The sequence below is a fragment of the Sminthopsis crassicaudata genome, chromosome 1 (genome assembly GCF_048593235.1).
Source record: "Sminthopsis crassicaudata isolate SCR6 chromosome 1, ASM4859323v1, whole genome shotgun sequence".
In the NCBI taxonomy this organism is placed as follows: domain Eukaryota; kingdom Metazoa; phylum Chordata; class Mammalia; order Dasyuromorphia; family Dasyuridae; genus Sminthopsis; species Sminthopsis crassicaudata.
Window position 1 is genome coordinate 697,419,765 of NC_133617.1, and position 14,963 is coordinate 697,434,727.

General features: G+C 36.8%; 1 protein-coding gene across 6 annotated transcripts in view; it reads left to right on the top strand.

Moving 5' to 3' along the window:
- Nucleotides 1-14,963, top strand: part of MGLL (monoglyceride lipase) — a 179,891-nt gene that overhangs the window by 138,330 nt on the left and 26,598 nt on the right. For all 6 annotated transcript variants that reach the window (XM_074283763.1, XM_074283765.1, XM_074283768.1 and 3 more), the window contains 2 exons: nt 5,751-5,887; nt 7,346-7,456. In XM_074283763.1, coding sequence (XP_074139864.1) covers nt 5,751-5,887; nt 7,346-7,456 — 248 coding nt within the window. The remainder of the gene's footprint in view (nt 1-5,750; nt 5,888-7,345; nt 7,457-14,963) is intronic.

Below are 14,963 nucleotides of genomic sequence, written 5' to 3' on the forward strand. Positions count from 1 at the left end.
TCTTCCTCAAGAGATTGATTAATAAGAACCCACCAAGAAATGGGAGCTGCTCTGCTGCCCTACATCCTTTGGTCCAGATTATCAAGCGTTATGTCTATGAACTTCAATTTGATGCTAAAGGAAGCCCAAATAATGATCTGGGGGGAGAAGAAAGGAAAAAAAGGAGATGTTTCTTTCTGAAGCACATCTGTATTTGTTTCTTGTACTTTCATTCAGTGAATCCATCGATCAAGAAATATTTATTGAGTACCTACTGTGTGCTAGACATTTTACTTAAAATTTATGTGGTTCTATTTTCATTAAATATGTATTAAAACTACAAAATGGTACCACCAATTGTCATATCAGCAGACCTGCCAAAAGTGTAAAACCATATGATGAATGCAAATTAGTCTCAGTGTGAAATGCCTAGTTGAATTCATCAAGAATTCCACTTCAGGCATGAGACAGCTTTAAGTGGAAAGTAGCACGGGGAGAAATAAAACATGGGAGTTATATTTTCCCTTCACTGCCATCCTTTTTGAAAGGCAAGGAGGTGTAATGGATAGAGTCTCTGGATACAAGGATTATCTGTATAATGGTGGAAAAATCACATTGTCTCTTAGTGCCCCAGACTCTAAATGAAGATGAGTTGCCAATCCATATTAATAGAAGGAGTTTACTTATCATGAATTGTCCATACCATTGTAATCACAATTACAGATATAAAATCCTTTTTAAAAACAGATTCCCCTTTCTCTCTTAAATATCCCAAACATCTTTCCTTCTTTCTATCTTTTATTTTCTCACAATTTTTTTTTTCTTTTTGCTGAGGCAATTGGGGTTAAATAACTTGTCCAAGGACACACAGCTAGGAAGGGTTAAGTGTCTGAGATCAAATTTGAATTCAAGTCCTCCTGACTTCAGGGCTGGTGTGCTATCCACTGCACCACCTAACTGCCCTTCACAATTTCCTCATTCTTTATAGCATCTTCTATTTACCATCATTTTCATCTTTGAAAGAATCCCCACGATTTTGGATCCCTATCACTGAGAATGGTTCTTTCTTACCACGTTTCTCTTTGTAAGGCATGAAGCAAATAGAGAAAAAATGTGAGAAAATACATAATCATCACGATCATGAATGTGAATGGAATGAACTCACCCATATAACAAAAGAGGATTATGTTTATATGAAAGATACTTGAAATGTAAAGAGTCACAGAGTTAAAATAAATGGTTGGAGCAAAATCTAATTAGGTTTTAGCCGAACTAAAAAAGGATAGCAATCATGTACTCACACACAGTAATAGCAGAAATAGACTTGATATAAAAAGATAAACTACATTATGCTTAAAAGTGCCACAGACAATGAAATAAGATTAGAACTTAACGTATATGAACCATATAGCATCTCTTGCATTAACTGATGCAGAGTAAATTGAATCAGGAGAACAGCTCATACAACAACAGCTTTGTAAAGACAAACAACTTTGGAAGACCCAAGAATGTTGATCAGTAAAGAGGACAACTTTGATTCTACTTGAAGCATGCTATATTTTCTATTAGAGTAGTAATAGATTTAAGATGCAGAATGAAATGTATATTTTTGAACATGGCTAATATGGGAATTTATTTTATTTGACTAAGAAATTTTATTGCAAATGTTTAATGTTAATTTTTAATGAAGGTTGGAATGATAGAGAGAGGCAAGGAATAGCATTCTCCTTACCCTCATTTCCACCCCCTCCCAAAAAAAGAGAAGAGAATGGGAGGAAGGAATCACAGAAAAGCAGGACAGCTTTGCAAAATTACATATTGAATTAATCATGTATTTAAAAAGAAAAGCAAGCTCTCTATAATAGAGATTCACGGTTTCGTGTGCAATCTTCTCCTTCTGTTCTACAACATATATGGAAATGCTTAAGTTCAGAATAAAAATAAATAATTTTCAAAAGAAAGTTTTTTGTTGCACTCAGACTTTGAGGCTGGCTGAGAAGGTAGGACCTACAAAATTTGGTCTAGATCCTATAGTGCTAAATTAGTAGTCATTTAAAACAATGTGCAGAAGGTGTTCTATTGCTTATGTTGAATTAATGTTGCTTTAGTGGGAAGAACATTGGATCTGGGGTCAGAGACCTGGGTTCAAATCATGATTTAATCATTTACCAACCATGTACCCTTGTGTACTATTCCTTCTCTAGATCTTAGTCTCCTCATCCATAAAATAAAGATGTTTGACTACATCATCTCTAAGGTTCTCTCTAGTTTTTTATCCTATAATCTTAAATTCTGTCTCTACTTTGGTCCATTATACTTGTGACTTTCAGCAAAACACTTCTTTCTAAGTTTCAGTTTCTTTATTTGTGAAATAGTGAAATTGGACTAAATTATCTGTAAAACATCTTCTTGTTCTTAATATTTTTGAGTGATATTTAGTTTACATAATTAAAAAAAAAAAAAGGACAGTGACATAGCCATTGTAGTAACTAGAATTACAATGTTTCTTCTCCCATCTCCTAACTCATTATTCCAGGCAGGGGTTCTTAACTTAGCTTGTGTCATGGATCTATCAGGCAGTGCGGGGAGCATTTTTAAAGGCATAAACTAAAATACATAGCATTACTGTGGAAACAGACTATATTGGGGGGGGGGTGTTTGTGTGTGTCCAAGCACATACAAGAGAGACAGAGACAGAAACACAGACAGACAGAGAGAGACAGACAGAGAGAGAAGGTAAGAGGAAGGAAGGAAGGAGAGAGGGAGAGAGGAAGGGAGGAAGGGAGAAAAAACAGAGAGAAAGAGAGAGGAAGGGAAGAAGGGAGGGAGAGAAAGAGAGGGACAGAGAGAAAGGGAGAGAAAAAGAGGGAGATAGAGAGAGAAGGAGAAGAAGAGGCAGAGGGAAAGGGAGAGGAAAGGGAAGGAGAGAGAAAAGGATAGGGAGGAGAAGGAGAGGAAGAGGGAGAGGAAAGGGAAGGAGAGAGAGAAGGAGAGGAAGAGGAGAAGGAGAGGGAGAGGGAGAGGGAGAGGTTTATGTAGACTCCTTATTGAGAACCTCTGGGCTAGAAATATCTTTTAACCCTTCGTGTGCTTTATTTGTTTTTCTACAAATAGAAATGATAAGAGTGATTCTTTCCTCCAGGGATGTCATGTGGCTTAGTTAATAACTCTCTAAGATCTCTGAATGAATGAATTTGAAAAAAGAGATGATTTCTCTCAGATGTTGCCCCTGCTCACCAAAACCTCTCTCTCCATTCCCACATTTCAGTTTTTGAACCATCCTATCAACTGGCTTTTTCCAGTGGCACTGGGAGGCCGCTGCAGCCTTATTGTTTCTATAGCAACTAATGTACTTCAAAGAGGGGAGAATAGAGGGAAAAGAGGGAGATGACAAAGAAGAAAAGAAACAGCAAAATATGTAACATAAAAGAATAACTATAAAACTCTGAGTAAGCCAGAGGGTAGCCTGGTTTTACGGCCAGTTTTTTGAGAAGACTTTCTCTTAAACACACTTGCCTTTAAAAAAAAAAAAAAAAAAAAAGCATCTGTGTATTTATGTATGTATGTCTAGATCTCTATGTGTGCATATACACACACATATATGCATATACATTATATAAAAGTATATATGTGTGTGTGCGCACATGCATATATTGGTGTCATCTGAGGCTGCCTGGTGAGCAGGCAGAACTGAGTTTTCTCCTGGTGAGAGGTTAATGTCCTAAAAGGACTATTGGGAATAGGAAAGGACTCAGGGTAATTCTAAGTATTATTGTTATTATTTTATCATCATTAATATCATCCGTTTATACGTCAGAGTAATCATTTCATCCCTCTAAGTACTTTATGATTGGCCGTGTCTGGATACTTCACCCCTTAGTTAGCCATCCCTTTGACAATGAACTTCCTTGAGCTGGTTCCTGAATATTATTCTGATCCTTCAATCACATACCCACCATTTATCACTCAGCCATTATTCAAACCTTTTACATCTTTCTATTAGGACCTGTCAGAGTTAATGATTCTTTGGCAGAATTTTTCAGGTCACCTGGGGCTATAACCATGCCACAATATGGTAGAAAACTGGAACTTTAGTTGGAGATCTTGATATTATTGTTATATTGTACTGTGTTTGTGATTTCACTGGGATTAAGGACACCCAAGGAGATCTTCTTTCTACAAATGCAGACTGACACTCTCTCTACAATTTCTAGTCTTGGTGAGTTATCCAGGACACTAAAGTCATAAAACCAGTAGCTGTTTGAACTGGGATTTGAAAACAGGCATTTGAACTCTTTATCTTCTATGCTATGCTTATTATTATAATAATTAACACCAATAATAATAATAACAGCAGCAGCAGCAACAACAACAACCCAAACTATTCTAGTAGCTCACTTTGGTATGAAGGTAACTTTAAGTTGATGAAGGTTATGTCACTCTGAAAAGACATTGAGTGTGGGCCTGATAATAAACTTGATGGCCATCTCCTGGAGACCATATTAGTTATGCTCAGATAAGTCTAACACAGAATGATGAACTTTTTAGCTACAACTCTTCAAGATCAGAAGGTTTGAGAGGCAGCTTGAGATTGTTCAGAGAGCACTAGTTGGAGCACTGTGCATCACTAAGTGATGCACTAAATAGAGACCAGGCCTGGAGTTAGAAGAACCTGAGTTTAAATTCAGCTTTAGACATGTATGAGTTGTATGCCCAGGGCAAGTCACTTAACCCTGATTGCCTTCAAGGAACAAAAAAGGAAGGAAAAGAAGGAAAGAAAAGAAAGCATGCATGAGAGAAAGAAAACAAAGAAAGAAAGAGAGAGAAAAAATGGAAAAGGAAGGAAGGAAGGAAGGAAGGAAGGAAGGAAGGAAGGAAGGAAGGAAGGAAGAAAGGAAGGAAGGAAGGAAGGAAGGAAGGAAGGAAGGAAGGAAGGAAGGAAGGAAGGAAGGAAGGAAGGAAGGAAGGAAGGAAGGAAGGAAAAGAAAAGGAAATAAGAGGAGGAGAGGAAAGTAGGAGAAAGAAAAAGAGCACTGGTTTGAGAATCAGAGGTCCAGGGTTCAAATCCCATCTCTTTCACTTGCTTTCACTTGATATTGAGCAAGTTACCCCACCTTTCTAGACTTCATTTCTTCATCTGCTTAAATGAGAGCACTGCAGCCTAGTAGGATTTGTCAGAATTTGTATTTCTTTGTTAGAACTTTTCAGGTCACTTTAGATGATTTCAAAGACTCCTAGGACAGAGTGCTAAGCCTGGAGATAAGAATACCTGAGTTCAAGTTGACCTGCAGACATTAACTAGCTTTGTGTTCCTGGGCAAGTCACTTAATCTATCCCATTTCATCAAATGTAAAATGGGCATCATAATAGCATCTACCTCCCTGTTATCAATATTAAATGAGATAATACTTGTACAGTGTCCGGCACATAGTCAGGCACTTAATTTGCTATTTGCTTCCTTCCTTCCTTTAATCTAAAATCCTATTTTTTTACTCATGTTGGTAGAGGGGGTACCATAAATTCTGAATGTTTTAAGATAGTCACTCTTTGTTCACTGTTATCCATTTTTCTCTTTACATTGTATTAGCATGCAGAAATAAAGTATTTTCAAGAAACTCTTGAACCTCTTCTTTGCTTCTTTGTTGATTATTATTCAATGAGGAAAAACCATCGTAGAAGTAAATTCCCACCATAGTCAACATAAGTGCTGCTATTTTTCCCACAGTTTTGTGAGACTCAGTTGTGTTCCATTTTATTCTGTTTCCTTGTAGTTGGCCATGGACAGAGTGAAGGTGAAAGGATGATCGTGTCTGATTTCCATGTTTTCGTCAGGGACGTGTTCCAGCATGTAGAGCTCATGCAAAAAGATCATCCTGGGCTTCCTATCTTTCTTCTGGGGCATTCCATGGTAAGCAGACTCTGATATGGGGATGATGGTGGTGATGGTAATGAAGATGATGTTGATGGAGAGATAGATAGAGTAGTAAAAAGCCCTTTAGGGTTCACAAAGTACTTTAAAGCTGTTATTTTACCATTTGTAATAGCTGTCCTTTTCTTCAGCAGAACATAAGGATTAAGGAAAGATTGAGTTTTGAGATTAAGAGTGCTGATTTTCCAGTCAGAGGACTTGAGTCCAAATCCTTCATGACTAGAAGAAAGTTAATTAATCTCCCTAGATGCCAGTTCCCTTATCTACAGAATAAGGGACTAGACTCTCTGCCGCCTCTCAGCTCTGAATCCATGATTCTGTGCTCCTCAGAGCATCTAGACACCAATAGCCTTGTAAGGGAAAACAGAATGGATGAGGGAGTGGAGTAGAAAAGGAGGGGCCTTGCCTCCTTGCCCAAAATTCTCTCCTCCTGGCTTGTACAGCTCTCTTTGTATCCTGACCATTTTGTGTTCCCAGTGAGTTTAATGCTTGTAAGTCAATGCCAGATTCACAGCCCTGGAGACCAAAGCCCTGGCTTTGGAGGAGGAGAGGATTTTAATGTCTGGCTTATTTATTTGGAGTTCAGAAACTGCAGATGAGGTTGCCAGCAAATATTCTTTAGTTGTTTGGGGATAATCAGATCATTTCTATAAAAAAAAAAAAAGTTTTGGTTCTACAAGTTATCAAAGTTCTCAAGTAGTAATCAGATAATACTTTCTGATCATTACAGACCAGAATGGAAAAGTATCTTGATTATAAACAACTTGGCAGTTGTTTTTAATCTGGCCATTGTAGTGTAAGTGGGAACTAGAAATAAAAGGACCATTTGTAGGAACTTTTCAGATTTGATCCAAGGAGACCTTTGGACCAGTGGCAAGCCCTTGACACGTTATAAATGTACGTTACACTTTAAAATCCAGTGCCAAGTACCAAGTGCCTGTCCCTTGGATCCTCTTTCCATTTCATCAGACAAACTGGGCATCGGTCCTTTAGTAGCAGAAAATTCACCAAGTGTTTTTCTTGGGAACTTAGCTACTGTGATCTTTACTAAGCGAGCCATGTAAGTACCACCCTTTTCTGATCTGATTACTAAAAATCTCACACCGCCCTGACTGGGTCCCTGCCAGCTTTGGGCTAGAAATGAAGTGTAAATGTGTTATTGTTTAACTTGCAGCCCACAAGCAAGAACTTTATTTATATCTTTCTGAAATGTTTGCTCTTGGAAAACCCAGAGAGAAACGTTTGTAATAAAATAATTGCAGTCCTAGTTTACCCAACAATCCACTGCTTCCACTAGAAGGTAATGTCCTCCGTTCATTGCTCTTGGCAAACACTATAATTTAGGTTAGAGGTGTTGTGAATGTCCCCCCTTCGAAAAATTCCCTGTTGCCTAAAACAGATGAGCAACTTATCATGTCTGTTAACTTCTCATTGCAGGGAGGAGCCATTTCCATCCTAACTGCTTCCGAGAAACCAAATACTTTTTCTGGCATGGTGTTAATTTCACCTTTGGTGGTTGCCAGCCCAGAATCAGCAACAACTTTCAAGGTAAAAAGAGCATTTGGTTCAGTAAAACATTATTTTATTGCAGATTCACGAAGTAATCAAAAATATCTTTGTCGTTCAAATTTGCTTTGATTTTTACATGTAGTTACAAATTTATACAATTTCAATTGCTCCTACAGTGATCCTGGGATATCTAAAGCAAAAAGGTTTTCAAAGACTAAAAAAAATATATTTTCTGAAGTCTTTTAAAAATTTTTTTTCATTTTTAAAAATTCTGGACCTTGAGGTCTGGAACATCTGGCTTCAAGATAGGAGATAACTAGCTATATGATTATGGAAAAGTCATTACTTAATTTTATAGCATCCTGGCACACAGTAAGCACTTAACAAATACTTTATTTATGTATCTAAAACTGTAGGTTCTGGAGCAATTGCCAATATGTCCCAATAAACGTTTTCTTGCCAAGATTTCTTAAACAAATGAAATAACAGAGCTAATATGCTCCTGTTTACATGTACATAGAAATATACATATATCTGTGCTAAGGTTGAAGTAAAGGTTTTCTATAAAGAACTGAATGAGACTTTCCCAATTAAATCAATCTGGATTGTGGTACTCCATAACTTCAAGGCAAGTAGGAAAGTGTGAAGACATCAAGAATTAAGTGAGAAAGCATGATTTAGGGGAAAAAGAATTAGAGTAACTCAAAGCATATAGGCCACATAGAAGTTTCATTCCTTATATTTTGAACCCACTACAGTTCATCTCCCACTCAATCCTGCTTTTCATCTTCATTTTATATGTTAGACCATTTGACAGGAGGGATTGCCTTTTGCCTTTCTTTTCTCCCCAAATGCTTAGCACTACACCTGGCTGTGTTGCCCAACTGATTGGTTCTAGTTGGGTCCCCAGTGCGGCAGTTCTACTCACAAAGGTGGTTGTTTGACCTTTGTGACCATGACGTCAGGGAGGTGATCCCATGACATGCAAGTAAATTAAATTTGAGGGAGGGAGGGCTGGGCTAGGTCATCAGCCTCACTTTCCCTGAGGCCATCTGGGTCCAGCAACAAAATAGAGATCTAGATGACTAAATATGCCCCCTTGCAGTGGGAGACTTTGACCTTTTTAAGCTAAGGTCTTTAACAGGTTTCAATTTGACTGAAGCAAAGCCCATCTAGTGATTAAGGGTAGATTATACTTGCTGCAAAAAATGGCCTCTCTTACCTAGTTAAAAAAAAAAAAATCAGTCTGAGAGGGGAAGACAGAAAGGTCTTCCAAAACAGAAACAAGTCTGATAAAACAGAAACAAGTGCTATTTACATTCACTCTGAGACAATCCTTCTTCAGTGGATTAAGGCAAATAGAGGTTAAGGGACTTATGTGCCAGGAGAAGGTAACAAAAGACACACACACAAGCATGCACAAAGTTTTTAATCTTTATTAATACCAAAAAAAAAAAAAAAAAAAAAAAAGATAATAAAGAAAATATCAACAACTACCCAACCAATATACCTATAGAAATCATTAAAAAAAAAAACCTTTTTCTGACCATCCACAAAGGGAACTCCAAGTGGAAGAAGACTGTCTACTGCCCACATGTGGGAGAAATAATCTGCCATTATTCTGAAGACTGCATGGCATAGTGTATTTCATTTATTAATTACATTTAGCTTTATCAGAGAATCCCATGAAGACTTCAAGTCTTGTCTAGACAACAAGAATTGCTAAATAGGTAAAGCAAAACAAGCTTTTTAAATCTTGGGATGAGGAGTATCAGGGAAAGGGAGACACAAAATCAAGTGATGGGAAATGTGCTATAGGGTGATTATACCAAGAAGTTAGGGAGGTTAATTAATCTATAAAATTGTTCACAAAATTAATTGATACATTTAAAGACGAATCCCAGAGAATTAGCAAGTTCCTCCAGAGTATTCCAAGAAAGGTAAAAAAAGAACAAAAATTACAGATAATGGAGAATCAAAAATTACACTAGCAAATTATTTTACCTAGAGGCATCAAGAGTTCACTTAGTTCCTTCAGATTAGATAGGCTTCACATTCTGATTTCACACAGTAGGCCAATAAATATTTATTAACTGTCTACTATGTGTCAAGCACTGGGAATGTGAGACAACCTTTGAATAACTATGTACAGGATAAATTGTAGGTAATTAACAGAAGGATTCATTAGAATTAAGTGAGACTGGAAAGCCATGATTTTGTTGGAACAGACGGCAATGATCCAGAACTAAACTGAAGGAGGAGACCAGACTAGATCACCTTTGGGAAGTATCAGAGCTTTTTTTAATGACTCCAAGCTTCCCATGGAATCAAAGGTCCATCAGCATTCCACCACTTCTAGTGTAAGGCAACAAGACATGGAAGTAACTCCAAAGAATGAAATATTATTGAATGGTGGAGATTGTCCTTCATTCTCAAAGAGGACCAAAATGACATCACTTTGTTAGAGTCAAATTACAGTGGCTGATCAGATTGCTTGAAATATTCTCCACAATTTGGGCACAAAAAGTCCACATGAACATTTGGGCTGGATTCTTTAACTATTTACCTTGCATTTATTTTGAGATTTTTCAATTCTTCTTTGTTCGTGCTGAATAGTCTGGTGTTTCCCATGTCACACAATCAATTCTAAAGTTCTCAGGAGATATTGCATTATATAAAGAAGTTTATGGGAGTGTGAGGAGGAGGAGTCATATAACCAGTGAACAATATCAATGTAGAAGATAACTAAAGAATGGTAACATCATGATATAAAATGGAAACAAATATTAGGGTGGGTCTTGTGGACAAGGCAAGAGATGATAAAAACACAGCTTTTTGTAATAATGGCATTCTCATAATATCAGAAAAAAGCAAGGAAGGCTTTAGCACATTGGGTAGACCCCTGACAAACTTGTGGGATGACGCGGCCAAGAGTCACACCCAAAATGGGAAGTTTTGGATAGCATATTATTGGAGTAACTCTTAAACTAATATGATCAGCAATCCTTTGGAATATTACAATTTACTTTGGGAGCTATGTGTCTAGGTAGATACCTTCAGCATAGCTGCGGCAAACATAACTGATTTTCTGTAGAAGGTTATTCATCTGAACCCCCAAATTAGAACTATAGGATGCAACAATGGGATCCTGTTGCAATCATGAAAGAACAAATGAAAACTCCAAAGGAGATAAGAAGCACAAAGTTGGGGAAGACAGAGTCGAAAAGCAGGCATCAACTGCCACTAGTCACTTTGCAGAAATGGCACAGGTCTTCTTGTTTTTGAGTGTGTCAATGGATTTATGACCTTCTCAGTGTTGGTATTCCCTTGAGTGTTTTAAATTGCAACACTTGGTTGCTCATGGGCACACTAAGAATTCATGATTGAGACATTTTAGAAGATGTGTTAACACTTTCAAAAGACTAAGTGCCCTGGAACCTCAGGGCCCATGCAGTGGGATCTAACCATACATGAAAGAAGGTTATAACAAGGTCATAAGGCTTGCAATCATCAGCAAGGACCAAATCTGCCTTATATTGAATTCTGTGCTAAAGTAATTACTGTTAGAATGAGATCCTGGCATTTTGGGTATCAATTATATGCTGTAAAATCTTGATTTTCCAGTTCAAATGAAAGGGGCTGGAAGAAAAAAATGGACACGGTCCAGATTATCTGACACTTTTTTTAAAGAATAGAAAAATAGTTCATGTTATCTGAAAGAATATTTCCTTTTAATTTTGTGACATTTTAAAAGAAACACTAATGACTTATAACAATGGTATTTTGTATAAGTACCAAATTTTAAAATGTTAATACATTGAGCATTGATGGGACTTATGTGATTGAGGGAAGTCCATTTCTCCTCTCAGTTTAATATATATATATACAAAAATGAGAGTGATCCAATGGTCTCTGAAGTCCCTTCCAGCTCAAATCTGTTGTGGTCTATCAAGTCCTTTCTCAGTTTTCTATAGATGCTGTTATCTTTTATACTTGTAGAGAATGTAATTTGAAGACAGTGTGGTATAGTGGATAAAGTGCTTGAAGTACTCTTGAAATCAAGGAGATCTGGATTCAGGTCCTTTTTCAGATACTACTCAGCTGTATGATCCTTGACAAGGCACTTAAACCTAAGACTTTATTTCTTCCCCTGTAAAATGGAGATAATGATAGCGCCTATCTCACAGAGTTTTGTGGAAATCAATTGAAATAATATTTGTAAGTCTCTTCCCTGTATTGATTAAAGGAATCTATCACTGGGAGTTTCCTATACTGATAAATTTATGTGAATTGCAAAAGTGTTAACAACAACAATAATAAAATATTTATAAATAGTGTTTTTGTCAAAATGAAAATTTGTATATGCCTAAAGAAAATCCCAGAGATCTAAAAGACATCATTGTTCTCACCCTAAAAATTTAGTGGTTCTTGTAGATACTATTCATTTCTTAAATGTCAATGTTTGTCAGAATTAACCCTCTACTCAGCGCCTGCAACAGCACCCCTTGCATACTGAATAAGTCCCAGAATCCTTAGCTAGGAATTCAGGGCTTTTTGTAATCCAGACCCAATCTAGTTTTATTTTCCACAGCTGTATGTAGTCGACCCTTTTGTAAGAATAGGGTGGTTGAAAACCACCTCATCCCATTTTAACCTTAATGCCTTAACTAGATAAGAACATATCTGTTAATCAATTAGTCTTTAACCTAAAGACAAAAATGTCCTTTAAACAAAAAACATGTTTTGTATAGTCCAAGGAAACTTGACCATCCCCCAGGAGTCATATATAAATTACAAAACTAGCTGGAACTGGATTCATTCAAATGTTAGAATAAGCATGGGGTTCAAGCCAAACCCCATGAGAAAGAAGTGCCTTGGAGGTGGGGAAGGAGAGCCTTCAAGAGAATTTTGAACTTTCCCTCAAGTTTCCTCACCATATCTCACATCAACTAACTACAGTGTCTACATCAGGATCCAAGGAAGATGAGGCAGATTTGCCACGCTTAACCAAAACTTTTGAGCATCCCACAAATAAGAGACAGTGGTTCTAACATTCCAGAACTGTGTTACCCCTTGCCACATCTGCTCACTTTCCTCTGGCCTCAGTGCTTTTTGGAAATTGTGATAGACTTTGACAGATGTTTTATACTCATTGTTCTTATTATACTTCCTTCATAAATACTTCTTTCTAAAACCTACTTAAATCAGGCTGACAAAATTGATTTTCAATTGAAATCCTAGGAGGGGGCTCCCTGGTGAGAACTAGAGTCATTACATTAGAGAATCATCTCCTGATATTTGAGGGTATCCCCAGGACCCTGGAGGGGAGGTAATACCCAAGTTGTAAGGACCTAGCTAGTTAATAGTGAAATATGGATCCTTGGGGTTTATTTTGGCTACTAACTATAGCCAAATTGGACCAAGGACCTTCCCTTGCTTTTTTGTCTCTGTTCACACAGGCCCTTCTACTGTAGATAGAATCCTTTAGTTGTTATCTTAGCCAATTCTAATCCTCCCTGTGTTTATGTGAAACCTTCCCTGATCGCCTCCAATCAAATGTAATTCCTCCCTCCTTACTATTCTCATTGTGCTTTGTTTTTACCTATTTTGTAAGCTCCATTAGATCTTTAGTTCTTCAAGGGTAGGGGTTATTTTTTGCCTCTTTTTGTATCCCCAGCACTTAGCATAGTGCCTGATACATAGTTGGTGCTTAATAAGTGTTTATTGAATTGTATTGAATTATATTAAAAAGTAGACTGTGGATGTCTTGAGGACCAAGGACAATGACCTAATCATTCTTATTTGTATCCAAAGGTACACTGAAGCCAGTTCATATCAATTGGACTTGAGATCCAATTATTACATTTCACTTCAGATGTCACCTAACCTTACATACAAATAAGGGTTTGATTTATTGTTTTGTTGATTATTTAGATTTAGATTCAAGAAGATGATGGAGAAAAAGTTAATGCAAATTGAATTTAACATACTATCTCCCCCTTCCCCCAGAGAATTGATTGTTGAATATTTACTAGAATGCTCTTATTTATGTCCCTTGTGGCTCTATGAACAGGGTCTGGCAAATATAGGCATTTGTTAAGGGTTTATTGATAGAATAAATCCATTTCGATACATTAATTGTGATAATATCCATAATGAAATAGTAAAATCTCTGTGGGATCTAGTCTTAGCTCTGACTCACTTGGGGATTAAATTTAGTGACCTCTGAGGTCTCTTCCAGTTTAGGGATTTTATTATTCATTCATTTGTTTTACTTATAGATTATATGTAATCTTATAGATATTTGTTAGTATGATTGCTGAGTCCTTCTTTATTAAAATATTTCATAGGATAGAGGTTAGAGTTTCCAAGGATCTTGAACCCCCTCCTTTAGCCAAAGCAAAAATAAAAAAATGCTGCTTATTGCCACATGGTTGGTTAATAGAAGAGCTAGAACTAGGACTGTTGGGCCACTTAACTTATACAACATTCCTGAGTGCTGCTCAAACCAGATTAAAATGGAATTGAGAAATATTTAACAAAATAAATAAAAATACAATAGAACACAGACAACATTTATGTGGTTTTCTAAGATAATATATGATCTGCAGAAATCTTTGTGTAGTAGCCCCCTTTTCTCTATGAGTTTGATAATAAGTGCATTAGAGCATTAAGCAGAGTAAAGCAATGGTGGCTTTATAGTGCTTTGAGCACAAACCAAGTAGGTTCTTCCAGAGTTCAAAATCCTGCTTCAGATCTTTAGTGGCCGTGTGACCCTGAGTAAGTCACTTAACCCTGTTTGTCTCAGTTTCCTCATCTGTAAAATGAGCTGGAGAAGGAAATAACAAACCCCTCCACTATCTTTACCAAGAAAATCCCAAATAAGACCTCAAAGAGGGGGACACAATTGGACAAAAACAACAAAAAGCAATTCTTTGCCAATCCACTCTCCAGTTACACTTATCAAGCATAGGCTGAATTCAATCCCTTCTGTATACATTCATGTTTAGTCTAGAAGGCCAACATATTTTATGCAACTCTGAGAAAACTTATCTTACTGATTCTTCTAAATTATAAAATCTTAAGTTTTATTTATTTTTGTGGATTGTCATAGATTTTAAAAAGTGATGGAAAAATATTAATAACAGATTACACTTAAAATGTGTCATGTATGCAGTGTTAAATATTTACTAACATGCCCCTGGATGCCCCTTTTACTCTTGGAGTCTTTAAGCAGAAGAAAAGTTCAGGATTGAAAGAGTCCTCACAGAACCTGATTCCTTGCCTAATTCATGAGTCCCTTCTACAAAATCCTCCAGTGTGATAGAAGAATTAACATCTCCTGAGGAAGCCCATTTCATTTTCAGACAGTTCCAATAATTCTTCATCTTGATCTGCCTTACAATGATTTCTATTCATTGTCTCTATCTCTGTTCCTCTGAAATTTTTGGTTTTCTGTTCTCCAGTCTAAACATCTGAAGTTCCTTCAACTGATTGCCATATAATATGGCTTTTAGTCTTCTCATCATTTATATGAAAAGTCTCT